Source organism: Microtus pennsylvanicus, chromosome 3 (assembly GCF_037038515.1).
Source record: "Microtus pennsylvanicus isolate mMicPen1 chromosome 3, mMicPen1.hap1, whole genome shotgun sequence".
Taxonomy (NCBI): domain Eukaryota; kingdom Metazoa; phylum Chordata; class Mammalia; order Rodentia; family Cricetidae; genus Microtus; species Microtus pennsylvanicus.
This window is the reverse complement of record NC_134581.1, coordinates 7,798,416-7,825,783: the sequence shown is the minus strand read 5'-3', so window position 1 is coordinate 7,825,783 and position 27,368 is coordinate 7,798,416. Positions and strand designations below refer to the sequence as shown.

The window sequence follows — 27,368 nt, the reverse complement described above, 5'->3', positions numbered from 1 at the left end:
GGAGTTGAGGAAATACGCATGCAATGGAATACAGAGCTGTCCACGATGTGATCATGTGTCCTTCCCATCACTCGCACTGCTCTGAAGAGCAGGCGCTCTGTGCAGTCCACCAGCCAGATGCTGTGACACTGAACTCTCAGAAAACAGTCAAGAGCAGCTGAGAACCCTGGGCTGAGATGCAGGGACAAGCAAGCCTGTTGGAAAGTTGCTCACAGTCAAATGTGTCACAGTCCTCTCACCGTAGGGTTTTTCTTAGTTTACAGCAACCAGGGCAAACAGACATGGTCATCTTCCTTAAGAGGGATTTGACAACATCCCAGAAGATCCAGTGAGGTCTCTGGATCCAGGTACAGTAGTGAAATGTGAACTGGTCCCTGTACAGACACCAGAACACTGGCTATACCCCAGGAGGGCTCTTTCATTGATCTCCCCAGACTGTTTTGTTCTAAGGTAATAAAAGGGCACACTGCTTAGAAAGGGAAGGCACGGACGACAAACAGACTGGAACAACACGCTTTGGAAAGCTGTCGGAATCACTAACATGGATTGTCAATTTGGTTAGTTTTAAAAATGCCTAGATGAAGCTCACTTTGAGTGCATCTGTGAGGGCATTTCTTGAAAGAAATAACTGGGGGGGGGGACACGCCCCCATTAATATGACTTGTGCCATCCTATGACATGGGATCTCAGAGAGAACGCAAAGGGATAAAGAAGAAAGCCAGGTAGGCACCGACATTTCACCCCTCTGCTTTCCGACTGCATGGCATGTGAGTAAGCTGTGTTCACCCCACACTTGGGAACTTTTCACAATGCCATAATCTCCCCATCACAATCTACTGTGTCTCTCTAACCCAAAATGCTTCCCCTGCTTGAGTTCCCAGAAGAGAGCCTTCCCCTGCTTGAGTCCCCAGAAGAGAGCCTTCCCCTCGAGTCCCCAGAAGAGAGCCTTCCCCTCGAGTCCCCAGAAGAGAGCCTTCCCCTCGAGGCCCCAGAAGAGAGCCTTCCCCTCGAGGCCCCAGAAGAGAGCCTTCCCCTCGAGGCCCCAGAAGAGAGCCTTTGCACTAGGTGTGCTTCTTGTCAGGCCTGTGACAGCAGCAAACACCTGTATGCTTGTTTATCTCCTCTCACTCAAGCCCCACCCCTTCCTTCACATATATTCATTTCTCACTCAGCAATCACTGCTGCTCAAGCGTGAGGCAAAAAGGCCCAGGGTACGGGGTTCGACTCCAAGGCCTGATGACGTCACAGGAGCTCTATTCTGTTTTCAATGAATATCGTCTTTGAGGGCATGGCGGGTCCTCCAAATCAAACCTCAAAGACGTCAGGCCAGGATGAAGCATCCGGTGCCCATGTAGACAATGTGAAGAGCTATCAGCACAAAGAGGCCCACACACAACATCACATACAGATGGGGACAAAATGTGGGATAGATAGAGGTACAATCTGGTGATCTGGCTTCCTTTCCGTTATAATGACAAATGTAACCAAAAGCAGTTTCGGGGAGGAAGGAGTTTATTTTGTCTTGCACTTCTGTGTCACAATCCACCATTGAAGGGAGTCAGAGCAGAAACTGGAGGAACAGCTTCCGGACTCACTCTCTGGCTCACCCGCTCACTCTCTCCTAGTGTGCTAGCTTCCTTACACAGCTCAGGATCTTTACCCAGGGAATGGTATCACCCACAGTGGGCTGGGCCCTCCTGCATCACGTATCAGTCAATACAATTCCTCATGTATGTTAGGATTCCTGCATTGCATGCACCGCTGCGTGCTCAGAGTCGCTCGCATCTTCCAAGGGCCACTGATAGCACAGCAGCAGGGCGGCATACCAGCGGTCAGAAGACCCACACCAGAGGTGGGGTGAGACGGCCACAGACATCACAGCTGCTGGACGGCCACTGACATCATCACAGATGCTGGACGGCCACTGACATCATCACAGCTGCTGGATGGCCACTGACATCATCACAGCTGCTGGACGGCCACTGACATCATCACAGCTGCTGGACGGCCACTGACATCACAGTTGCTGGACGGCCACTGACATCACAGCCACTGGACGGCCACTGACATCATCACAGCTGCTGGACGGCCACTGACATCATCACAGCTGCTGGACGGCCACTGACATCACAGCCGCTGGACGGCCACTGACATCATCACAGCTGCTGGACGGCCACTGACATCATCACAGCGGCTGGACGGCCACTGACATCACAGCTGCTGGACGGCCACTGACATCACAGCCGTTGGACGGCCACTGACATCATCACAGCTGCTAGACGGCCACTGACATCACAGCCGCTGGACGGCCACTGACATCACAGCTGCTGGACGGCCACTGACATCACAGCTGCTGGACGGCCACTGACATCACAGCTGCTGGACGGCCACTGACATCATCACAGCCGCTGGACGGCCACTGACAGCCCCGGCCAGCACCTCGGGGACTGTTGTTTGACCACATTTCCTTCCCCTCATCCCTGCCCTTCCCTAATAAACTCCTGCGTGGGTTTGTCTAGTTCTGCGGTTTACGTCTCATGGCTGCGAAGAAACAACATACATGCCCATATACCAATCTAATACAGACATTTGGGACTCTTTCCAGCTGATTTCAGGATGTTTCAAATTGACATTGAAAGCTAAGCAGGATGGGGGGGGTACTGAAAATAATTGGAATTAGATATTTGAGATGTAGATACTGACAATATGAAAATACCTGTCAATCAAGCTTCATTTAGTGATAAAAGATAGACTTAATAGCTATTATCTCTTTTGGGGAGGGGAGAGGACAAGGCTTATTTTTTTATCTTGCTTATAGTTCCATATCACTGTTCATCATTGAAAAAAGTCAGGACAGGCCATGGAGGGGTGCTGCTTCTTGGATTGTTCTCATGGCTTAATAGCTATTATTTTTAAGAATTAGATGTTAAACTGTTTAATTGGGAAACATATTAATTAATGATATCAATAATTTCATGTTTATGACTAAAGGTATTTGCACTGAACTTACTGGCAAGGAATTTAAGTACTCCCCAAATGTGTTAGAAAAAGGTTGACTCAATTATCCTTAGGTTTATTTCTATACAAACATCCATTTTCTACAAATGATATTATTTAAAATATAATTAGATAATCTATTTATTTCAACTTGTTGATAATTTGCCAAGACATATTTCAGAGCATTGCTACTACATCTCATTTAATGAACAAAATCCATAATTATTTAGAGATTACTATGTTCTTGTGAGGACAAGAAAAATTTAATCTGTTGCTCAGTTCCCTATGAGCTAGAACAATTTCCCAGCTTAGTAATCCCAGTCAAGAATCAACACAATCAGTCAGCAACTTGTTCTGTCTTGCCAGCTCCAGTTAGTCTGTTTCTTGGCCTCAAATAGCTGAAATATATCTACATATTAGTATCAGAAAGAGAGAGTGAGAGAGAGGAGGGGGAGGGAGGTAGGGAGAGAGGAAGGGCAGTTTTACTGTTGCCTTGATGAAGACCTCAGACCTGCTGGTAAAGTTCCTTAAACAGTATAGACAACCAGCGAGCCTGTTGGGGGTGCAGCTGATGCTACAAAACCCTGTGTTGCCATGGCACTGTTTAGCTCATTTTCAGAAAACAAAGTGGTGGGTGGCCCAGACAATCCTTTGTCCAGGAAACCACTGGAGCCATAGACCTCACATGTTAGCCTTAGAGGCCAAGCCCAACCATGATACATAGCTCAATCATGGGAAATGATGTGGTATCATTGACCAGATAAAATCCAAAGAGATGCATTAAAACACGCACACACACACACCCCTACTATTTGAGGGAAAAAGATAGGCTCTAAACACACATGCAGCCAGAGCTGAAGATGTTTTGAGGTAGAGGAATCAGAATGCTTTGGCTACAGTCCCTAGTTCCAGCTGAAATTAAGATCTAAGCAACCTCCCACCCTGCCCCCGTCTATCTGTCTGTCTCTGTTCCCCTCCGTCTCTATATCCCTGTTTTAGAAGTTCAAGAAGAACTGGGGATTCATGCATGACATCTGGAAAAATGTTTGGCGTTTTCCAGATGTGCATTCCTTTTGGTAACAAGGTGACGGTGCTTCTCTCAGAGGGAGAGAAGATGAGCATTAGTACTCTGTAGGTGAGCACGCTGTTATTTTTTAGAAGGTTATTGGTTCCTTCTGGACAGTCTCCTTTCCAAAGCTTGCCAGGCCTCCTGAGCTTCCCTCAGATGACTTGGCCTGTGCTACGCTATATATTGCTTTGGCAGAACATGCTGAATTCTACCTCATGGCTTGGAGAGAGAGCCTGGATTTTTGCTCTGTATTGGACATATTGTTATAATTTATAGAACACAGGCGAGATGAACTCAGGAAGCCCCCCAAAATGTATAAATAAAAGAAAATAGAGGGATTTGCAAAATATAGACTCCACTTCTGTGGTGGTAAGTTATATATACATTGAAGTATGTAAATAAAAGATAGTTATTGAAATGCTAGAGGCAATATGAAAAGTTACTTTTTAAAAAGATGAATTGAGGACTTGCAAATCTGTAAAACATAGTCTCTGACCTCTGAGTCCAGTAAATTTGCACATGTATCTGTGTGTGTGTGTGTACTTTTAATCCCCTGGTCTTTGCTATGGTGGCTTTATGCAAATGAGGTATCTAAAAGGTTAAAATTCTATAATGAGAATGTTTATGGTAGTCAGACTTTATATTCTGTCATTTATGGTTTCTGCACCCCAACCTCCACCTAAACACTGTTAAGTGATAGAAAAAGAAACCCAAGCAACACAACTCCCTGCCTAGGTGCTGACCCCTCTCTCATACTTGAATGAGCATACACATCATAGTGTGATGCTATTGAAATTCTCTCTCTCTCTCTCTCTCTCTCTCTCTCTCTCTCTCTCTCCCTCCCTCCCTCCCTCCCTCCCTCCCTCCCTCCCTCCCTCCCTCTCTCTCTCTCTCTCTCTCTCTCTCTCTCTCTCTCTCTCTCTCTCTCTCTCTCTCCATCTGTCTTCCTCTTTCCTTCCTTTCCTAGAGAGCTATAAAAACTGCGAAACCAAACCAAGATCAGAAGGCTCTTTTGCTGCTTTCCAGGCTCTCCTGTAATACTTCTCACTGGGGACTGAGGACGGGAGCCACTAATTCAGCAAATAGAAAGTACTGGAAAGTTCTGAAAGGCGTTTCTTCCCCAGGAAAGAATAGAACGGTAAATAGACATTAACATTAAAAATCTACCCACTTTGCTGTCCAGGTATTATCTTTTCTTAGTAGGAATTACAAATGCATTTCATTGAGTCTGTACTTGGCCATCATGGCCCCAAATGTCTCCAGAGTCTATCACAGTGCACTGAGATTAAGGGGAACATAACAAAATGATGGGGACCCAAAAAGCTATTCTTCATATTTCAGGCTTAATTGGCAAGAGTTCTGAGTTTCTCTCTGAAGCAGGAGTCATCTTTCATGCAAATTTCTTTTTCTGCCTCTGTCTCCACCCCTATTTCTAGCTGCCGGCGGTACGTGCTTCTGTGCCTTCTCTGGTGGCCGCTCAGCTTCTGGAAAGTGCCTGTCTGAAAGAGTTCTAGTATATGACCAAAGCTCCACCCCGAAGCCACTATGCATCACAAAATCTTGCACTTGGATAATAGAAATATTGAGCCTCAGGTGACTGAGAACACTTACTGTTGGTTGCATAATGTATGGCAGATGAGGCGTCCATGAAGAGCTCTGGACCTATGCATCAAACAGCATTTATTAGGACAAGGCAATCACAGAGGAAACCTCGTTCTTGCGTTTGGTGGCATTGCACTGTCATAGGGAGTGGAGATGGGAATTCTCGGCCCTGATTAATTTAGCAATTCCCCACCTAGGTGGCTGGATGCAATGCCCACACAGGCCACGCTGTGTGTGTGTGTGCTCGTGCACGTGTGCGAGTACACACACACATGTGTGTGCGTGTGTGCAAACATTTGTATAGAGCCTAAGGACAACCTCATGTGTCATTCATAAGGTAAAATTTACCTCGTATTTTTGAGCCAGGTTCTCTTACTAGCTTGGAACTTGTCAAGTGGGCTGACTTTCCAGTGAGCCCCAAAATCTGCTTCTTTGCCTCCTTAGATGAAATTACAAATTTGTACCACTTTATCTTCTTTTCCTGTGGGTTTTGGGGATCATAAGCATTTTGCTGACTGAGCCACTTCCCCAGCCCTCATAGTAGAACCCTGAAACCTTATTTTGTTGAAGGCTAAAGTCATAAAAAGCCCCAGAGACTATGTGAAGGTCAGGTCCCAGGGACATCCAGGGAGACACTGAGAATCAGAGTTTGACTCTTAAGGCTTCTACTCCTTCCCTTAAAACCGCAGCTCCACACACTCAGACGACCCCATCTTAGAGCGAGCCAAGTAGCAAAGGGAGTGTCAGAAAGAAATAAAACAGAAAGTGCAGAGGGATATTTTAGGTCGAGTCAACTTAAACACATGTGTGATATTATTCTCTCATGATAATTGGTACTGTGGAGAAAAATGTGTATGACAGGCACCAGCTCTTCAAAAAGGTGTCGTGTGTGTCACCTGAATGAGAATTTCTTTTTTTAAAGTGGCGCAAAGTAAGAATTAATGCTGAAAAAAAGCCATAATCTGCCGTTTGGGAGAATGTAATCACTTTCCTGTGGCTATTTTATTCACGTCACCTAAGTATTCCATGCTGTGGCTCAGTGGGTGGTCTTGGCTCCAGCAGAGGCCAAGATCAGAAAAAAGACAACATACACTCATGCACGTGACACAGACACACATGCACGCACATCTAAAGGAAGAACAAAACTGAAAAAACACACCTGCACACAACCTCATGAGTCCCAAGACACAGCAATTAAGAGGTCAGCCACTCTGGAAATACCTCATCCAATTTAAACAAGCTCTACCCAGTTGGCGTGGGGATCTCGTTGCAAGAGTCTGCGTGGGGAAAAGGAAAGGTGTGCTTCTAGGGTGCCCCGTGGTTAGGGGGAGGAGCATATCAACTTCAAGCTGGTGCTCTGACAGATGGGACATCCTGGAAAATGTATGGGGTGACCGAGCCAGGGAAAGGACATGGGATTAGTAGCAATAGGAGACATTAGCCTCCTGCTCACTCTGAAACTCCCACCCACACACATTCTGCCTGCTACAAAGAAATTCCAGGTCGGCACACTTGTGTGTTCTCAATCTTTCCCCATTCACATCTGTCCTATTCAGCGTTTCCAGGCGTGTTCTCATGAGAGCTGGAAGAGGAGCGCTGAGCAGCAGCAGGTAGAGAGTAGAGTGCCGGGCACACTGGCAGCTAGTTCCCATGGACAAGGTAAGAAGTGGGTTTGCGGTAGGCCTGTGACTATGTCAATTCACCTCCGGACTTGGAACTACTGGCTAGAACACTTAGTGTAGGACACACAGTAAATCTCAGGTGCCCCCAAATTTCCATACACGGGACCCCCAAAGTCTCAGTTTTCTAGGAATAAGAAATGAGGTAAAGAGCAGGAAGAAGAAACATGTTTTACAACTTGGATGATCTTCCCTATTGGGATGTCCCATCTAACAGGGCAACTGTGACCAAAAAGAGAGAGAGAAAGAGAGGGGGGGGCAATGGCACGCCACCCTGGAGTAGGGATCCCTACAAAGGTGCTGTTAAAGAAGACCCAGTGAGGAATGTGAGCAACGAAAACAGCAGACGCCAGGCAGCATCATTTCCCAGCATGGAAGGAGCTGCACTGCCATAGGCAGGAAGAGCACGAAGCATGTGAGATTTGATTATTCAGTGAACAGATGCAAATTAACCCCGGGAAGCCAGGAAGCCTACACTAATCACATGAACATTATTGTATTAAGGGATGACTACTATGTGGCCCACACATTTTTCTTTTAATTCTACCGTGCACTTTTGGGCTCTCGGGAGCACATGACTGCATAGGACCATCTCGCATGAGGTGCAGGTGAACAGACGTACCTGGTATGTGGAGACGGGGGAGGCAGCAATGAATGGCGTGATGGATGTCTGTGGGATCATGCGGTTGGTTGCGAGACTGTACGGTGAAGAATAAAATCTGTGAACAGAAAACAACAAAAAAGAATTCATGAAGGAAGCCGCTGTATGTCTGGCCTATAGTCCAGCTCTACTGAGTACGTCAGGGAAGGAGAGCCCCTACTCTTGTTTTCCTACCTTCCGGAAGGTTTACCATATCTGGTTCCTCAACTCAGCTAAACACAGGGACAATTTCAATCATCCCATAAAATCAACTGCAAACACAGCTGTCTTGATAACTAAAAGGCAGAGAGAAGTATCAAGCCTTACACAAGGTGGTGGTGTCCAAGAGTCCTCTGAAAGATTAGTGGATAGAGAAGGTGCCAGGCTTTGTAAGGGTGGCTGGTGACTGACCACAACAATTGCATCTGTTCAGGAAATAAGATTTCACTCCTAGAAGGTTCGAGATATGTTGTGTTAGTGTCTGTACTTCCTGCAGAGAATATTTTCTCCATGAAAAGAGAAGAGGATGACTTGCATCTGGATTGAAAGAAGAACTTTCTGGATTCCATCAAGGAAGTAGTATAGATAACAGGATCATGGGACATGCTCCAGGAAAGTATGATGAACAATTAATTTTCTTGACCTTCTATTAGCCTCAATAAACAATTGTGAAATGATACTGGGTGAAAATAGGAACTAACGAATCCGAGGAATAACCTGCTAGAGAGTGATGACAGAGAAATCAGAGAAATTCCTGGACACAGAAACCATTGGGATATACTTATCAACCGGCGGGATAGGTCTTAGCATCCACATCCACCAGGTGTCTAAGTGTTCAGTAGGATTTTAAGCCCTATTTCCTCCCACATAGCTCCATGTATGTGAAAGGCCAAAGCCGCCACCCACAGAAACCGAGGTCACATGATTGCACTCCTGTTCCTATTGATTGGGAAAAATCAGGGATAAAGCAGTGGCTGTTTCCTTTGCTAAATGCATAACAAAAGTTAATCAATCATGATGCTCATTCTCCAGTTAGCAGAACGAAGCCTTAATTAACCCTTCAGGTTCTCTGGCACTTTGAAGACAGAGTCACACGAGTTTCTCTAAAAGGAAGCATTTCCTGATACACTTGGAGGATACAGAAAAACCAAGATTCACCTTTACCATGTGAAAACCCTATGCTCTAGATTACTTATAATATCTAAGACAAAGCACCAGTCCTATAAGTACTTAGAGCATACTGTCTGGAGGGTAGTGGCAAGAACAAGATATGTGTATGGACATGCACAATATTTTCAAATACTTTTTATTGTAGTTGGTGGAATCCATGAATGTGAAATTTGTGAATGAGGAGGGATGGCTGTAACCAGTGGGAACATCAAAACAGTGGGGCTCAAGGGAGTTAAGTTACATTAAAGATGCGAAACACTGCAAAGCGCACCATCCTATTTATCACAATGCGGGGAAGGCAGGATCATAGAGGCAGGGCTAGGTCAGCAGTTGGTATAGTCTAGTTCTGACAGAAGGAGCTGATTCCAGAGGACAGGGAGGGGACTTAGGAGGAGGTGCAGCTCTTCAATACCCTGGCTTCTGTGGGTTCAAACGGTGTGCGCTTGACACAGTCATAGAGTCATACCCCAATGAGAAAACATGCTATTAAACTATATATACTCAAAATTCTACCAAATTGTCCTTGCTTTGGAGGGAGGATTGCTTTTGGAAAGGGGTCTCATGTCACCTAAAGCTGGCCATTAACTTATTAAGTAACTGAAGCTGGTCTTGAACTCCTGATCCTCCTGTTTCAGCTGACAGAATACTGGGGTTAAAGGTATATACCATCATGCCATGCAGGAAACACTGTTTTTGAGACAGCATCTCACAATGAACAACAGACTGGCTTTGAACTCACAGAGACTGGCCTTCCTCTGCCTGGCTTCTAAACTGTCTTTTATGAAGTTGATCGCTTCATATAAGACAATTGTCTTTGTCCTTTTTATTTTGATTTCTGTGTATATGTGTTTGTCTGTTCATCTGTCTGTGCACTGTCCAAGTGCAGGTGCTCACAGAAGCCAGAAGAGGCCATAGGAGGCTCTGCAGCTGGAGTTACAGGCGGTTTTCAGCCATGTGACCTAGGTGCTAAGACCCAAACCCGGGCCCTGTGAAAGAGCAGTTTGTATGTTTAGCCACAGTGCCATCTCTCGGGCCTCTATTTTCCTCTTTAACATGTTTCCTGAGCCTTTACTATGTGTGCCCATGACAGACTCCGGAACATCACACAATAAATACTCCTTTACTTGGTCCTTCACAGTGTGCCTCACCTTTGCACTCATCCGCCGACCAGCCTTCAAGGGAGTAGAATTCAGTCGCTGGCTTGACAATCAGACTACTGACAACCTCTCTGCTCCCATACCAGAGATTCCGGACCCCCCTTCCCCCCGCCGTGATCCTATTCTTCCCAATCCCCTGAGCAGTACAATGTGAAATCTATCTCCACAGATGGCTTCCAGCTTCTGGGGCCCCACCCTTTGCCCTCTCAACTTTCATGGCTTTAGGCACTTATTGCTAACGAAGCAACTGCCATCTCTGGCCCCATTTTTTTTTAAATCCCTCTCCTTTATTACTTTCCTTTGCTCTATAACTGAAGCTGTGAGAAGTTTCTCAGAAAATATCTCTGCTATGGACTGAATGTGTCTCCCACCTCTGCGGTTCATACACTGGAATCTTGACTTCTGGAGGAGCTGTATTAGAAGATGGGCCTCCGAAGAAGCAATTAAAGTAAAACAGAATAACAAGGGTGTGTCCTTGGCTACATAGGATTTGTAATTTCAATTAAAAACACATACCTAAGAGCCCATTCTTCCACCCCACCCCCACACAGGAGGAAGAATCACCTAGCAGATAGGATGGAAGCACCCAGAAAGACAGGAAGGGGCACCTTCACAGAAAGCAAATTATGTTCTTGATTTTGAACTTCAAGTCTTTGGCATTTGTGAGGAGATCAATTGCAGTTTAGACAATGACTTCCATATGGAAGCCCCAGTTGGAAAATACAGCATATTTCTTAATTTTCTGAGATTCTGGAACTTTCTCCTCCCTATGATCCTGTTGTTCCCAATTCCACTGAGCAGTATAGTGTGAAATTTATCTACACAGATGGTTATATCTCTCCTTAAAATGTTAGTTCAATGTGGATTCAGGTAAACATGGCCTTGCTGCCTAGGAGGGAGTCTGAGGAACTGGAGTATCGTAGTGACTGTTTATTGACTGGCTGAATGAACGCAAAGTCAATGCTAGAATTCAGACCATGGAAGATGGGTCTATGAGGTAGACAGAAAGCCAGAAATGAGAGGCCAGAGAGGGGAAATCCCACACTACATCTTGGTAAATGATCAAGGGAAATTAAGTACTGTCTGCTTTTGAAAAATGAAGGGCATTCATAAATAGATATAGCAACCCCTTTCTGTGAAAAATGCAGTTAGCATTTAACAATCCCTTTTAGGTCTTTGACAAATTTTGTTTATGAGGCAGTGGGCAGAGAGACTTTGCCTAGGCTGCTAAGGACAAGCCAAGTACCCAGGGCCACTCAACAAAGTATCTGTCCCGTGCCCCATACAGTGATGTAACCTTTGGCACAAGCTCCTAAATTGACAGATAAAACGTGATAAATTTTAGTAAGAACGGTCTATTTTGTAAAATGTTCCAATCGGCATATTAAAGATGAAAGCAATAAAAATTGGATTGACAGCATTTGCAAAGAAATCCTGTGGGGAACGCAGAAACAGAAATACAAAGAAACCAACCAAGTAAATGGACACTCACAAGAGGAACTTGTGGGGGCAATTTTCGTGTGTTTTCTTTCTATCTTCTCTAATCCCATCCATCAAACAAGAGTGACATTTCACACTGCGCAGCGTGTTCTGATGCTGCCATTCAAGTTGGAGTCACTCAGAACCGACAGCACGCTGGGAAGGGTGGCCAGGGCACCGAATCTCCTACATCTGTGATCCTGATGTTTCTGCTCTGTTTTTCAAATCCAGCGAGGAGCCAGATGAGTCTTCTGAAACCCCCAGGTTGGGGCATTCCAGCAGAGGCTGGTGTGGTAGCTGGGGCTTAGGAGGGCTGCACCCAAGGGAGAAACACTGACTCTAAATGAAGGACCGCAGTGTGTTTGGGACCCTGACACATGTCCACACCATGCTTTTCAAACATGTCTGCCTGAGGAGATAGCTCAGCAAAGGGTAAACAGGAGACTTGGGTTTGTTGCCTAGAATGCACTTAAGGAGAGCCAGTTGTGGTAGCATGCCCTTGTAACATCAGCACTGGGGAAGTGGAGAGAAGAAGAGGGTGGCTAAACCTGACTCAACAGCCAACCTAGTCTACTTTTGGTGAGATTCTGGAAAGTGAGAAACTCTGTCTCAAAAGTTATGCTAAGTGTCTCCTGGAGATTGACATCTGAGGTTAAATTCTAGCCTAAACATGAATGTACATACACACATATACATTATATATACATACACACATGCACATGCATATATCATCCCACATAGAAACATATCCTATATATACTCACACATGCATGCATGTGAGTAAAAGCACACACATGCATCGTATACACACATACACATATGCACACAATACATCATACCACATAGTGATATCATATACATACACTCACACATGCATGCATGTGAGTACAAGCACACATGTATATGCAATTCCAAACACGCTTGCACCTGCACACACATGTATATACAAAACACAGAAACAAAGCCCTTTCTGTTTACCTAGATATATATTTAGCCAAATCAAAATAAATTCCTTTTTTTATTATTAATGAAAAAAGGAAAAAGAAAGTTTCCAAATAAATTCTTCAAGTGGAGGTGTTATATAATGGGGAGCAGCTAATAGAAAATCAACCTAACTTGTAGTCACCGTAACAAAGTAAGAGGCGCTCCATGCATGTGCCTTAGTGTCTTTTATCTGATAATGCATGTGTCATGACTGGTGAAAGATGTCACAAGACCATGAGAATGTATGACCAGGCAAATGGTTCAACCCAAAATAGTTTACTCTCTTAAGAGATTTTTTTAAATATTTAATGATTTTCAGATTTATTGTTTATTTCATGTGTATGATTGTCTATCTACATCAATGTGTGTTTGCCACAAGTGTGCAGAGACTGAGAAGCCAGAAGAGGGTGCCAGATCCCTTGTAACTGGAGTTACAGATGGCTATGAACAGGCATGTAGGTGCTGGGGACCTGAATTTAGGTCCTCTAGAAGAGCATATAGGGCTCTTGGCCACTGAGCCATCCTCACTCCAGAGCCTTACATACATGCTTGCATACATGCATGCATATACACACATATACATATATGTGTACACACACATATATGATTTGTATTGAAAGAAAGCCTTCTTTATATATTTAACTGGACAGTTCTAAGCTTGAGGCAGTTCTTTCTTCCTTTGACAAAGTCTGGAAACAATCGGATGCTACTGACATCCAGAAAGTTCTGGGATCCTACAGATCATTCTGCAATGCAGAGGGGAAAAAAATCTACCCACAACTTATCTGGATTGACAAGCTAATAGTGCTGCCATTAAGAACCTTGCCTGGGGTGGGCATATGGATGAGGCTTCACAGGAACTGAACATCAAATGATGTTGGGCTAAGAGCAAACTAAGCTGCCCATAGAAAGTCTGTCTATCTTCGTGTACGGCATGCACTCAGGTCCTTGACTTGCAAGTGGAGGTCAGAGGACAGCCACAGATGTGGGTCCTCACTTCTCTCTTTGCTTTTGAGACAAGGTCTCTCATTTCGCTGCTGTCTACACCAGGCTAGCCCATCCCTGAACCTCAGGAATTCTCTTGTCTCCACTTCCCATCTTCCTGTAGGAGTGTGAGATTACACACTCACACTATAGCATCCGGTTTACATGGGTGGTGGGGACCCAAAATGAGAACATCACTCCTGTGCTGCAGGTGCTTTGCCCACTGAGCCATCTCCCCAGCCCCTGCTACATGTGAACTCTTAAGAAATGCAGAGTTCCTGAGATTTCTGCCTGAAAGGCAGGAAAGGCAAGCATGCTTCCTAAGCCCAGGAAAATAAGGGTGTGGGGTCACTAATGGAGTATCAGTTTGCCTAAGGAAAGAGCACCTCCGGAGGATTCTCAGCCAGCACTAATACAGTAAATCTCATTCACTCGCAATAAAAATAACACGGACATATCAATAACCTCAGGGTGGAATGTTTTTACCATAAAGAAAACATACAAAATCCTATTTGCCCACCAAAATAAACAGTAAGAGTTCGTGTTTCATGTCCACAGGCAATATTGTTAGAGCTGGAACCATGCATACGATCCGCGGGGTAATACAACAGCCTGAGATTAATAAGTTCTCGGTCATTTTTACTGGAATACCAACATAGCTTTTTCATTCGTTTCTTTCTTAGAGAAATAAGATAGGCTTCCGTATCACTTAATATCAAATGCCTAACCAGCTGGCAAAGAATGCCACAGGAGACATTCCCTTTCTCACCTCCCACAAGAACACATTGGGCTCCAATAAAATCCCCTGCGAAGCTTTATGCAGCGTATTGTGGGGGAGGCGGCACGGGAAAAATGTGTTCTGGAATGTGGGTAGGCTTATTTCTCATCTACCACACTCATGTGAGAAAGTGATGGGATTTCATAGCGGGCTTCTAGGCAAGAGAAACCTATGGGTGGTGGTAATAGCAAATTCCAGTAGAGTCCGCTGCAAGAATAGAGAAAAACAGACATTTTTATTTTGCCAAAACTGATCTATGGTAAAAATGAAGTTATTCAGGTTTTCTTTTGGGGTCATAACTTTGACACTAACTTCCAACTCTTATGTAAAACTGATATTCGACTGATTTCAGTTGGCAGCTTGGCTGGATTCAGACAGACAGAAATGGCACTTCCCAGTCACTACATGCCAACAGCAAGTCTTACTATGGCAGAGTTACTGATTAACACATAAGCTAAACAAAGTCTCCATTCTAGTTTCACAGCACAGTATTAAAAGGGCAGTTATGGGACTCTGCTCATTTGATTATTTTATTAATTGGTAATACATCTGAGATCATACCCATCCCTCAACTCTTATGTTCCAACTTTTCCCAACCCTCTTGCAACTCCTCATCTCTTCTTCATACTCTTCACTGTTTTTATTTTTACAGCATATTGAGAAGTACCAGTGTTGCTGGTATGTGCCTGTACTTAGGGCCATTCAGTGGTACGTGGGCAGCCCACCAGGGACTTATGCCTTTGAAGGAAACCACACCCTCCTCCAGCAATCCTCAGCTAGGGATGGGGCCTCGTTATCCCCTCCTTGTCCATGCTAGACAAGGCTTGATCCTGTGCACCAGATCCCATGGGTTTGTGCTGGCACCCACAGCTGTTGTGAGGTCAAGAACATAACAGCCCTGTCATGTCCAGACTACTTTGCCGCTCACAGTTTTAGCTACTGGTGTGGTGTGAACTTGAAATTTGCACGCCGTGCCAGACCTAACATTCAGTAGGGTAAACATTCATTCTTCCAGCTGATGTTCGTGTTTTGAGAGGTGGATTCCGAATCTAGAAAGTGGTTTCAGGAAATAGTCCATTTCTACTTCCAGGCTGTTCCTTGCTTCCTGGTATGACCAGATGTAACCAGGCACGGGCAATCTCCTGCCACCACAGCCAACAGCTGAGCTGATCACCTACCTCTCTCTCACTGCCATGCCTTCCCTGTCATAATGGACTGTCCCCTCAAACCATGAGCCAACAGAATCATACCCCTCAAGCGGCTTCTTTGTAGGAATTTGGTCCCAGCAATGAGGACACTAGAAACCAGGACAATATTATACTCAGTGTATAGTTATTAGATATCAGAGGATCATCAAAAACATCACTACTACAGTGTGGAGGCCTCAGCAAGAGAACAGCTCAGTCGGGAGCATTGCAGAGTTCTCAGTCTCTCCTCAGAATACAAGTGCCTCTCCTGTAGGAGCCAACCAAGTCAATTTTCATCTTTGAAAAAGTAAATATGTAATCAGGTAAATGGTAAAACTTAAATTCACCCTCCTCACTTATTTCCTAAAACACCACGAATCTTCCCGAGAATAAATTCCACCTTTTGTGTGCTATTCTTTAATATTTTGTATATATATAAAAGTGAAGACTGGCTGAAGAAATGTCTGAGCAGATAAAAATGTTTGTTGTTCCTGCAGAGGTCCTGAGCTGAGTTTCCTGCGCCACTTCTAGAGGCTCACAACCCTGCAACTCCAGCTCCTGAGCATCAGCCTTCTCTTCCAGACTCAGAGGGCACTGCAGTTATGTGTGCATGCGCACACACATGCACACACTCAAATATACAAACACAGGAAGATGCACACACTTACTCATATACACACACTCACTCATACACACACATACTCACACGATGGAATATATTAGACTATATAATATAGTGTTATTTACAAGAAGAAAGGCATTTTATATGCCTGACTGGAACTGAAGAAATATGAAGATTGTAGCTAAATAATCTTATTCTTTGCCTTCTTCCAATAGAGTATTTTTAAGAGTTTTGCTTATTTTTGATTTATTGCCTTCTTTGGTAACTCCCTAATAATAACCCACTAGTAGGACAGCCATTTTTATATATGTATAATTGTGTAAATATGTGTATGCGTGCCTGCTTGTGCTGTGTGTATGTATGTGAGTGTGTGTGAGTGACTGTGTGCATGTGTGAGCATGAGTGAGTGTGCACGAGAATGTGTTTGAATGATGAATATGTATATGTGTATGTATGTGAGGATGTGTGGGATTCTGTATGTGAGTATGTGCAAGTGTGTGTAGGTCAGAAGACTAATGCCAGGAGTTGGTTACCAGCTTTCATCTTATTGAGAAAGGGTCTTTCTTCTTGAGTCTGCTCTAATACTGAATACTCCCGGCTAGCTGCCCACGGGCTTTGAGCTTTTTCTTTCATCTCCACTTCCATCTCTCTGTAGAAGTGCTGGGTTTGCAGAAGCACAATACTGCATCTGGCTTTGTACATGGTCCCAACTTTTTATTTATGTTCCGGGGATTGAAATGAGATCATCAGACTCAGGTCAGCAGGCTTGCACAGAAAGTGTTTTACCCTGTGAGCCATCTCTTAGTTCCCTGAATTCATTCTTAACTCAAGACACGAGAAACACATGGACAGTTTGTCTTCCTAGTTATAAAACAGGACAATACTTAATAATACCTAAGAAGCAGCAGCCACAAATGACAGAGCCCACAACTGGCTGTGAACTTGGATTCAGACGATAAAGGCTTGAGTTTCAGAAGAAAGAAACATGGATGAGACCCAGCAGAAGGGAGGGACAGTGTGGAAACACCAAACTCAGAGAGACAGTAAAGATCAAAACATCTGAGAGAGGAGGGGTTCAGCGAAGGTTCTGGACTGATGGAGTTGGTGAAGATCTTTTCTCATGCTGTAGGCTGCTGTTTTGTCTTGTTGACCGTGTCCTTTGCTTTACAGAAACTTTTCAGTTTCAGGAGGTCCCATTTATTAATTGTTTCTCTCAGTGTCTGTGCATCTGGGGTTATATTTAGGAAGTGGTTCCCTGTGACAATGCGTTCAAGTGTACTTTCCACTTTCTCTTCTATGAGGTTCAGTGTGGTTGACTTTACATTGAGGTCTTTGATCCCTATGGACTTGAGTTTTGTGGATGGTGATAGATACGGATCTATTTTCATTATTCTACATGTTGAAATCCAGTTATGCCAGCACCATTTGTTAAATATACTTTCTTTTTTCCATTTGATATTTTTTTTGCTTCCTTGTCAAAAATCAGGTATGTGGATTAATATCTGGGTCTTTGATTCAGTTCCCATGGTCCTCCTGTCTGGTTTTATACCAATACCAGGCTGTTTTCAGTACTGTAGCTCTGGAGTAGAGTTTGAAGTCAGGGATTGTGATGCCTCCAGATGTTCTTTTATTGTTCAGGATTGTTTTGGCTATCCTGGGTGTTTTGTTTTTCCATATGAAGTTGAGTACTGCTCTTTCGAGGTCTGTGAAAGAATTTTGCGGGGATTTTGATGGGCATTGCATTGAATCCGTAAATTGTTTTTGGTAAGATTGACATTTTTACTATGTCATTTTTTCCTACCCAAGAGCATATGATAACCTTCCTTTTTCTGGTGTCTTCTTCAATTTCTTTCTTCAAAGATTTAAAGTTGTTGTCATACAAGTCTTCCACTTGTTTGTTTAGAGTTACTCTGAGATATTTTATGCTATTTGTGGCTATTGTGAAGGGTGTTGTTTCTCTGATTTCTTTCCCAACCATTTTATCATCTGTGTAGAGGAGGGCTACTGATTTTTGTATCCCGCTACATTACTGAAAGTGTTTATTTTTTTTTCTTGGTAGAATTTTGGGGATCGCTTGTGTAAAAATATCATATCATCAGCAAACAGTGAGAGTTTAACTTCTTTTCTGATTTGTATCCCCTTGATCTCCTTTTGGTGTCTTATTGCTCTAGCTAGGACTTCAGGAACTATATTGAATAGATTTGGAGAGAGGGGACAACCTTGTCTTGTTCCTGATTTCAGTGGAATCACTGAGAGTTTCTCTCCATTTAGTTTGATGTTGGCTGTTGGCTTGCTGTATATTGCCTTTATTATGTTTAGGTATGTTCCTTGTATCCCTGCTCTCTCCAAGACCTTTATCATGAAGGGATGTTGCTTTTTTGGCATCTAATGAGATGATCATGTGGTTTTTATTGTTCAGGTTGTTTATATGGTGGATTACCATATTTGTGGTTATTGTGAAGGGTGATGTTTCTCTGATTTCTTTCTCAGCCCATTAAGGTTCTAATCTGTCTCTATCAGTACAATGGAGAGCAGTAGAAAGAAAAGGATAGTTCGGACCTGGCTTTTCACCACACTACCCGTTCTCAGAGGGGGACCCACAGGGAATTGCTAGATAGACAGTTCCTCTGGATTGTCCGATCCTGTTTTCCTCTTTCGTTTACAAACAAACTCCCTAGAACAAACTCTTACATTTTTTATAACTAGACTACTTTGATATTTATTTTGTTTGTGTATGTATATGTTGAGTGCGGATGCACACATGTGTGGAAGTTAGCTTGCTTGAGCATGTCCATGTGTTTGACAGTCAGAGATTCACATCAAGTGTCATTTCTCAGGACACTATCCACCTTACTCTTTAGAACAGGTGTGAAAGTCGCCGCCATGCATGCTAGTCTGCCTCTACTTCCACAGCACTAAGGTTATAGTTACATGCCACTATGCCCAGTTTTTCCTTAATTTTGGTTTTGATACTTGAACTAAGGTCTTTATGCTAACATGGCAAACATTTTACTGACTGAGTTTTCTCCCTAGCCTTAGGCAATTTTAATCTTTCTTCAGTGATTTCTCCCACTTACTAGATCTTCCTGCTTCAGGGACTTTTTCATTATTTATGCCATTCCATAATGAGAAGGCAAATTTAAAATATTTAAATTTGCTCCAGCACAACTTTTGGTGCCTGCACAGTTTCTCCATGAGAAACTTCTACTTCTGTAAAGTGGTTGGCAGTCACCTCTGCGGACTGCTCTGCTCAGCAACCCGGATTCTCAGAAAGAATCTCCCTGACACCTGTTGTTAATGAGCTAAGTTAGTGACCCCCAAATATCATGTCAAATCTCACTGTAGCTACCTGCCTTCTTCCCCTTCCTTCCTTTCTTCCTTCCTTCCTTCCTTCCTTCCTTCCTTCCTTCCTTCCTTCCTTCCTTCCTTCCTTCCTTCCTTCCTTCGTTCTCCTCCTGCTCTTCCCTTCTTTTCAGTTTTTCAAGACAGGGTTTCTCTGTATAGCCCTAGCTGTATTAGAACTTATTTTGTAGACCAGGCTGGCATTTATCTCAGAGATCCGCCTGCCTCTGCCTCCTGTGTTCTGGGATTAAAGGCGTGTGCCACTATGCCTGGTAGTGCTGACATTTTTCTCCTAGATGGACTTTTGAGGAGGTGTCATGCTCTCTTAAACTTGGGGTTTGATTCTTATCTCTACCTCTGACAGACCCAATGGTTTATTATTTAAAAATGGGAATGCTTTCCTTAACCAGTACAGCATTAGTGTATGAAACATTTCACTTTTGCTGACAGGGATAAGCTCTGGACCATATTCTCAAATCAAAGCACCCTACAATAACTTTGTAAACAACTGAGCAAGAGGGAAAGTCAGAGAGAACATACCATTTTGAAATTAGTCTTAATACCTTCTTGGGATAATGACCCTGTCATCATGTGAATGACACCTATAATTTTGAAGCTATATATTTAACAGTTTCTGAGTAAGCTGGTACACCATCTACATTTCACTCCTATGTGGCCCAGCAAAAATATTTTTTGATCTGAACAGCAATAACCACAACTGTGATTAAACTACTAATATACAATTAACTATAAAATAGCAATATTCTTTCTATTTCTAACAGTATGTACTCCATAATCAAAAAACCAGACAGGTCATGATCCTTACCCTAATCCTGGGATGAAAACAGACAGCTACCAATACTCCGGGCCAACAGCAAATCAGTCAAAGCCAATCAAAGGAACCAACCAAAATACAGGACAGTTTCAGAGAGGCCACACCATGTGGTTTACAGTCTTGGGTTTGGGAGGCAGAATTTTGAAGCTAAATAAAAGGCTACACATTTCCAGACACAGATTAAATGAATAGAGAAGACACAATGAATGGAAGAAGTGAAACCATGACCCCAACTCCACTGCAAAAATGACACTAGGCAACACTTAACATAGACCTCTGTGGAGACAGCTGGGCAACACAGGTCCCGGAGGCACAGGTGGCTCTCCCAGCCCTACGCTACCGATGCTCCATTCACACTTGAGTTCCCCTCCTATCAGTTTTGCCGTTCAAGACGACTGGAGGAGACGAGCTAAGAGAAATACTTAGAGCTGTGGAAACAGCCATCATAAGCACTTGCAAGAAGAATCAGCCAATGGTAGCACCTGTTTGGCTTACAAACTGTACACAAAAGCAAACCATATCTGGGAATTTTTCTTGGCAGAGATTCAGGACTCAGAGACTAATTAAAAAAAAACAAAACAGAGAAAAGGGGGTCTACTTACCCATTCTGTATGGCAGCTGTGGGATCATAGGTCAAAGCCATGCCAGCCTGCAGAGAAAGGGGAAAGAACAGAAAAAAGATGTTTTTATTACAGAGCCAAAACATTCAGCTGTTTTTCTTTGAGAATTGTAGGCCACGTGGCTAATGAGAGGCAGTCTTAATTTGTTTTAAGCATAAGGTCACCTTCAAAAACCAAAAATACTACGTCTCTATTATCAGCAGTTGTTTCAGGAGGGCAGATAAACTTCATTGTGGCCACTCCACAGTCTTCTTTGTCCCTTCCTCAGCCACCAACTTTGATCCTCATGACAACTCTGAAGTAGGCAGAAACAATCTTTCCTCTGCTCCATCCTTGAAGACAGTGATGCTTGTTGAAGTCGGTGGCTCGCCCAAGGTCACAAACCTGTGGTTAGCACTGGGCTAAAGGCTACCGGCAGGATAAAAGTAGAGGAAGGTGTGACTGTTCGTGAATGTGTAATTCTGTCCTCCAGAAGGGAAATTTACCAAGCACCCCAAGCTATCAGAAGGCACATAGGGGCACATTCTGTATGATGGACACTCTAATCTCCCCAACTTATGCTGCTACACGGAAATCAGAGACAATGTGCCTATGGGCCACTATCAATTACCTGGTACAGCACTCTACCCTGGTGCGTGTAAGAGGGGACCCTCCGTATGACTCAGACCCTGTCACACAGCTGTCCCTCTATGTCATTAGAAACTCTCCCACTCAGTCACTTAGTCAAAAAGACAGTCTATCTCAGCATCTCAGTGTCTCTCTTGAACCCTGAAACCTGACCCCTTACACCCACACCTTCTGATGTGGGATCCCCACAGGTCTGCTGTTATAAGATTGGCTTGGGCTCCAGTGAATTCGGGGTACCATCTCTACCTCTCAGGGTGAGAGAACCTTCTCTGTGCTGTGTGGACAAACAACCTTGGGTGTAGACAGACAACTTAAGGTGTCGCAGGGCCCTCTGTGTAGTTTTGGAAACAAAATGTAGAGAGAAATTTAAGAAGCTCAGGTTATCTGTGTGGCAATATTTTTGTTTGTATTTTAAAATTACTAACTGAATCCTACAAGTGTGAATTTTCTCTCTCTGACTGTTTGCCATAATTGTAAAATTTGTAATCACTGGGGAAACTGGGTATATATAAGAACCCATGCAAAGTTTTTATATTGTCCCCCCAAATCCATAATTACTTTAAAATAAAGAGATAGGAAATATAAGTGAATGAACTTCTAGGACTTTTCCAGGTAGAAGAAGAAAAGCATTTATAATAAATTAAGAAAGAGAAGAGCCTTTGTGTTTGAGGTTTTCTCTTTTCCACGTGGTTTAAGCCAGTTTCCCCACTAAGTCTTTGGACTTTTAACACATAGCTGAAAGGAACTGTGCCATGCTACGTGGGCTCTGACATACAGTGCAGCCCGCTGCCTTCGAGTTTGCATTTCTCATATAATTTTCACAAACGATGCTTTTCATGTTGTGATTTAACTGGGAGTGGGGAACTAGAGCGTGACACCACGGATGATCAGAAGTGGTATGAGGGGAGAGAATAACCTGACATGAAGTTTGCATAACAGTTGAGAGGTTTGTCTAAGTCAGCAGAGACTTGGGGGTGTCTCCACAGCAGAAGTTTACCAAGCACCCTAGGCTATTGGCGGGGGTTGGGGCGTCCTGTATGATGGACACATATTAAAACATTAGTGAAAGGGACAAACAACTTCCCTTGCCCTGCTGCATAGGAGTCAGAAGAATATACCTGGAACCCAAGGGAGAGGGGTGCCACGGGCAAGGGAGGGGGCAGAATCCGGTGAAGTTGCCACCACCTACTTCAGGATTTTGCCTAGGATGGTCCTGCCTGTGAGTACCTCCGGCTAGATGAGACGGTCTCAGATCAAAAGCATTTGGAACAGGGTGGGTCACAGCGGAGGGCCAGGGATTTTGTTTTGAACTGAAGCGTCGGCACTTGTCTGCACCTGGGGCTCACCTTGAGCGTGACAGATTGCTGGGTTATGATGCTAATACGATCTTGAGGCAGACGCTGCATTCAATTTCCCTTTGTCTCTTCCCACAAAGACGGGGAAGAAATTGATTTTGCTGCTCTGTCTAGCCCCTTTAGACGGAGCCGGCGGCATGAAATCACCATTGTGTAATCACCAGATATGATGGCGTGTTGACAAACTCTAGAGTCACGGGGGAGAATAACGTAAAATATCTTGGAACAAAATGAAACGGTCACACCCGATGTTTAAAAACGTGGTGTTTAATCCTGCTGTCTACTTTCAAAGAGGGCTTGTTATGTTCACAAGAGTTGTCTATGTTTCGAGTTCACATGACTTGTATATTAGTGGCATAAATAATTTATTTTAAACAAAATTGGGCACTTGTATCTCTTTCTAAGAACAGCTAAGCATTGCTTTAGTATTTCAGCCATAATAGGACATAATGTATGAGTGATAAATATTTTAGAAAAATCCAACTCTTTTAAATATCGTATTATTGTGGTTTTAGAGAGTTTTGTACAATGTTCAGGCTGGCCCAGAACTTGTGATCCTCCTGCCTCAGGCATGTATCACCCAGGCCAGAAGAGACAGTAACTTTATTTTTTAATAAAACTGGGAGATTCACTGGAACAGGCCAGAAGACTGACTTAGCAAAGTGATTTAGTGGGGTTGTATCAACAGTTGACAGTCACAGACAGTGCACACAGCCCCACAGACAGTGCACACAGCCCCACAGACAGTGCACACAGCCCCATAGACAGTGCACACAGCCTCACAGACAGTGCACACAGCCTCACAGACAGACAGTGCACACAGCCTCACAGACAGACAGTGCACACAGCCCCACAGACAGTGCATACAGCCCCACAGACAGTGCACACAGCCTCACAGACAGTGCACACAGCCCCACAGACAGTGCACACAGCCCCATAGACAGACAGTGCACACAGCCTCACAGACAGACAGTTCACACGGCCCCACAGACAGTGCACACAGCCCCATAGACAATGCACACAGCCCCACAGACAGTGCATACAGCCCCACAGACAGTGCACACAGCCTCACAGACAGACAGTGCACACAGCCTCACAGACAGACAGTGCACACAGCCTCACAGACAGTGCACACAGCCCCACAGACAGACAGTGCACACAGCCCCACAGACAGTGCACACAGCCTCACAGACAGACAGTGCACACAGCCCCACAGACAGTGCACACAGCCTCACAGACAGACAGTGCACACAGCCTCACAGACAGTGCACACAGCCCCACAGACAGACAGTGCACACAGCCTCACAGACAGACAGTGCACACAGCCCCACAGACAGTGCACACAGCCTCACAGACAGACAGTGCACACAGCCTCACAGACAGACAGTGCACACAGCCTCACAGACAGACAGTGCACACAGCCCCACAGACAGTGCACACAGCCCCACAGACAGACAGTGCACACAGCCCCACAGACAGTGCATACAGCCCCACAGACAGTGCACACAGCCTCACAGACAGTGCACACAGCCCCACAGACAGACAGTGCACACAGCCTCACAGACAGACAGTGCACACGGCCCCACAGACAGACAGTGCACACAGCCTCACAGACAGTGCACACAGCCTCACAGACAGACAGTGCACACAGCCTCACAGACAGACAGTGCACACAGCCTCACAGACAGACAGTGCACACAGCCCCACAGACAGACAGTGCACACAGCCTCACAGACAGTGCACACAGCCTCACAGACAGACAGTGCACACAGCCCCACAGACAGACAGTGCACACAGCCCCACAGACAGACAGTGCACACAGCCCCACAGACAGACAGTGCACACAGCCCCACAGACAGACAGTGCACACAGCCTCACAGACAGACAGTGCACACAGCCTCACAGACAGACAGTGCACACAGCCTCACAGACAGACAGTGCACACAGCCTCACAGACAGACAGTGCACACAGCCCCATAGACAGTGCACACAGCCTCACAGACAGACAGTGCACACAGCCCCACAGACAGACAGTGCACACAGCCCCATAGACAGTGCACACAGCCTCACAGACAGACAGTGCACACAGCCCCACAGACAGTGCACACAGCCTCACAGACAGACAGTGCACACAGCCTCACAGACAGACAGTGCACACAGCCCCACAGACAGTGCATACAGCCCCACAGACAGTGCACACAGCCCCATAGACAGACAGTGCACACAGCCTCACAGACAGACAGTGCACACAGCCTCACAGACAGACAGTGCACACAGCCTCACAGACAGTGCACACAGCCCCACAGACAGACAGTGCACACAGCCTCACAGACAGACAGTGCACACAGCCTCACAGACAGACAGTTCACACGGCCCCACAGACAGACAGTGCACACGGCCCCACAGACAGACAGTGCACACAGCACCACAGACAGACAGTGCACACGGCCCCACAGACAGACAGTGCACACAGCCCCACAGACAGACAGTGCACACGGCCCCACAGACAGTGCAAACGGCCCCACAGACAGACACTGCACACAGCCCCATAGACAATGCACACAGCCCCACAGACAGTGCACACAGCCCCATAGACAATGCACACAGCCCCACAGACAGTGCACACAGCCTCACATTAGGAGGAGCAGGCAATTCTGCATCAGAGCGAACCACCAGACTGATGTACTGAGAAGAGAGGCTGCAAGATCCAAAGCCAGGAAGATGGCTGGTGGAACTCTTGCCTTCTTCTTCCCCAGGTTTATCTTGACACACAGTGTGCCTCATGCACCATGCAGGACCAGTCCTGAGGACTTCTAGGCTGCTAGGACTGTATTTTAACCTAAGAAACATATCCTACATGCACCCCGTGCATTTAGAAAACCCCGTGCTGTAGATTAGAAAAATAAATGTCCAAGAACTTAGATAGCAAAGCAGAGACGTCAAGGGGATTTTGGGTTTGTGCCTCACTTAAATATAGGGGGGAATTCTGGATTTGCACCACTCTTAAATGTAGGTTTCCAAATGAAACCTGTGTGTATCCTTGGAGACCTGATATTAGAAAACTTCCTTTTGAGGAATCAGAAGTGGGCTCATCTCCGCTGAGCTGTAAAGTCCTTGCGTGGCGGCAGCCTGGGGCTAAAGGGGACAAAGACTGCCATTGTGCAGTCTGTTCAGCACCTTACAGAAGCCAGCATCCTGCCTGAGCTGAGTTGTGGTTTTGGCTCTGGAGGACCGAGAATAGGAGAGAGACAGCGTGGAGGGCCTGCTGCTAAGCATCACCTGGACTGCTTCAAGAGAACTGTCAGGAAACGGGAGAAAGCGAGATTGCAGGTTTATCACTTTCAAAGCAGCAAAGGCAGCCAGAGAGTCAAGAGAAGTGAGTTCTTTACGGCTGATCGAATCAAACCGAGAGGAGCCATAAAGTTGTTGCTTTGGTGTGATGTCATTCTCAGTTTTCTGCTTCTTGGCTTCTTCTAAAAACATTCCTGCCAGAGGATGTCTGTTTTATATAGCAACATGGAAGGACAAGATAAAACAGATGTCAAGAGATTACAAGTTGGAAAGCTGAGAAGGCCTAAGCTTGTCTAAGAAGAGCTTGGTGCTTAAATAAGAAACAGAAAAAAGGGTACTCTTTTTTCATATACATATATACATATACATAATAACACACATGTATGTATATGTATATATTACATATTATATATGACACCTTTATTAATTATATATATACAAGTGTTTTGCCTGTTCCATGGATATAAGTGTATCCTGTACGTGCAGTGCACATAGATGTCAAAAGAGACATTATATCCTTTGGAACTAGAGTCACAGACAATTGTGAGCCACCATATAGGCAGCTCAAACCCTGGAAGACTAGTCAGCGCTCTTAGAGACCATCCCATCTCTCCAGCTCCTGGTCTGTATCACTTTAGGCTGTGATTTACAATAACCCCATCTTCCCCTAAACTGCATTTTGGCAGGAATTTAGTCACAACAATGAGCAAAATAGCTAACACGGGGAGTTTGTTTTTAATCTCAATCTTAATGTCTAAATTTCACAGATTCTGATACACAGTTTTGTTTCTTTGACATCTTAATATCTGTGAAATTAGGATTCCTCTAATAGTTGCTGGCATTTCATAGATTGTCAAGTCACTTTTCTATCTTTTTAGTGGTATTTAAAATAACACAATAGTTCATCTTCAACCAATGGTGCTTTGCAGTCAATGAGGTAGCAAATATAC

The 27,368-nt window shown here is 44.7% G+C and overlaps 1 protein-coding gene across 8 annotated transcripts in view; it reads right to left on the bottom strand.

Annotated features, from left to right (window-relative positions):
• The window catches only part of Rbms3 (RNA binding motif single stranded interacting protein 3), a 1,334,377-nt gene that overhangs the window by 99,483 nt on the left and 1,207,526 nt on the right, over positions 1–27,368 (bottom strand). For 5 of the 8 annotated variants that reach the window (XM_075964220.1, XM_075964219.1, XM_075964223.1 and 2 more), the window contains 3 exons: positions 21,128–21,174; positions 7,970–8,066; positions 5,678–5,728 (listed from right to left, as the gene is read on the bottom strand). In XM_075964220.1, the coding sequence (XP_075820335.1) occupies positions 5,678–5,728; positions 7,970–8,066; positions 21,128–21,174 (195 nt within the window). The remainder of the gene's footprint in view (positions 1–5,677; positions 5,729–7,969; positions 8,067–21,127; positions 21,175–27,368) is intronic. The other 3 variants (XM_075964221.1, XM_075964227.1, XM_075964226.1) reach the window with 1 other exon arrangement.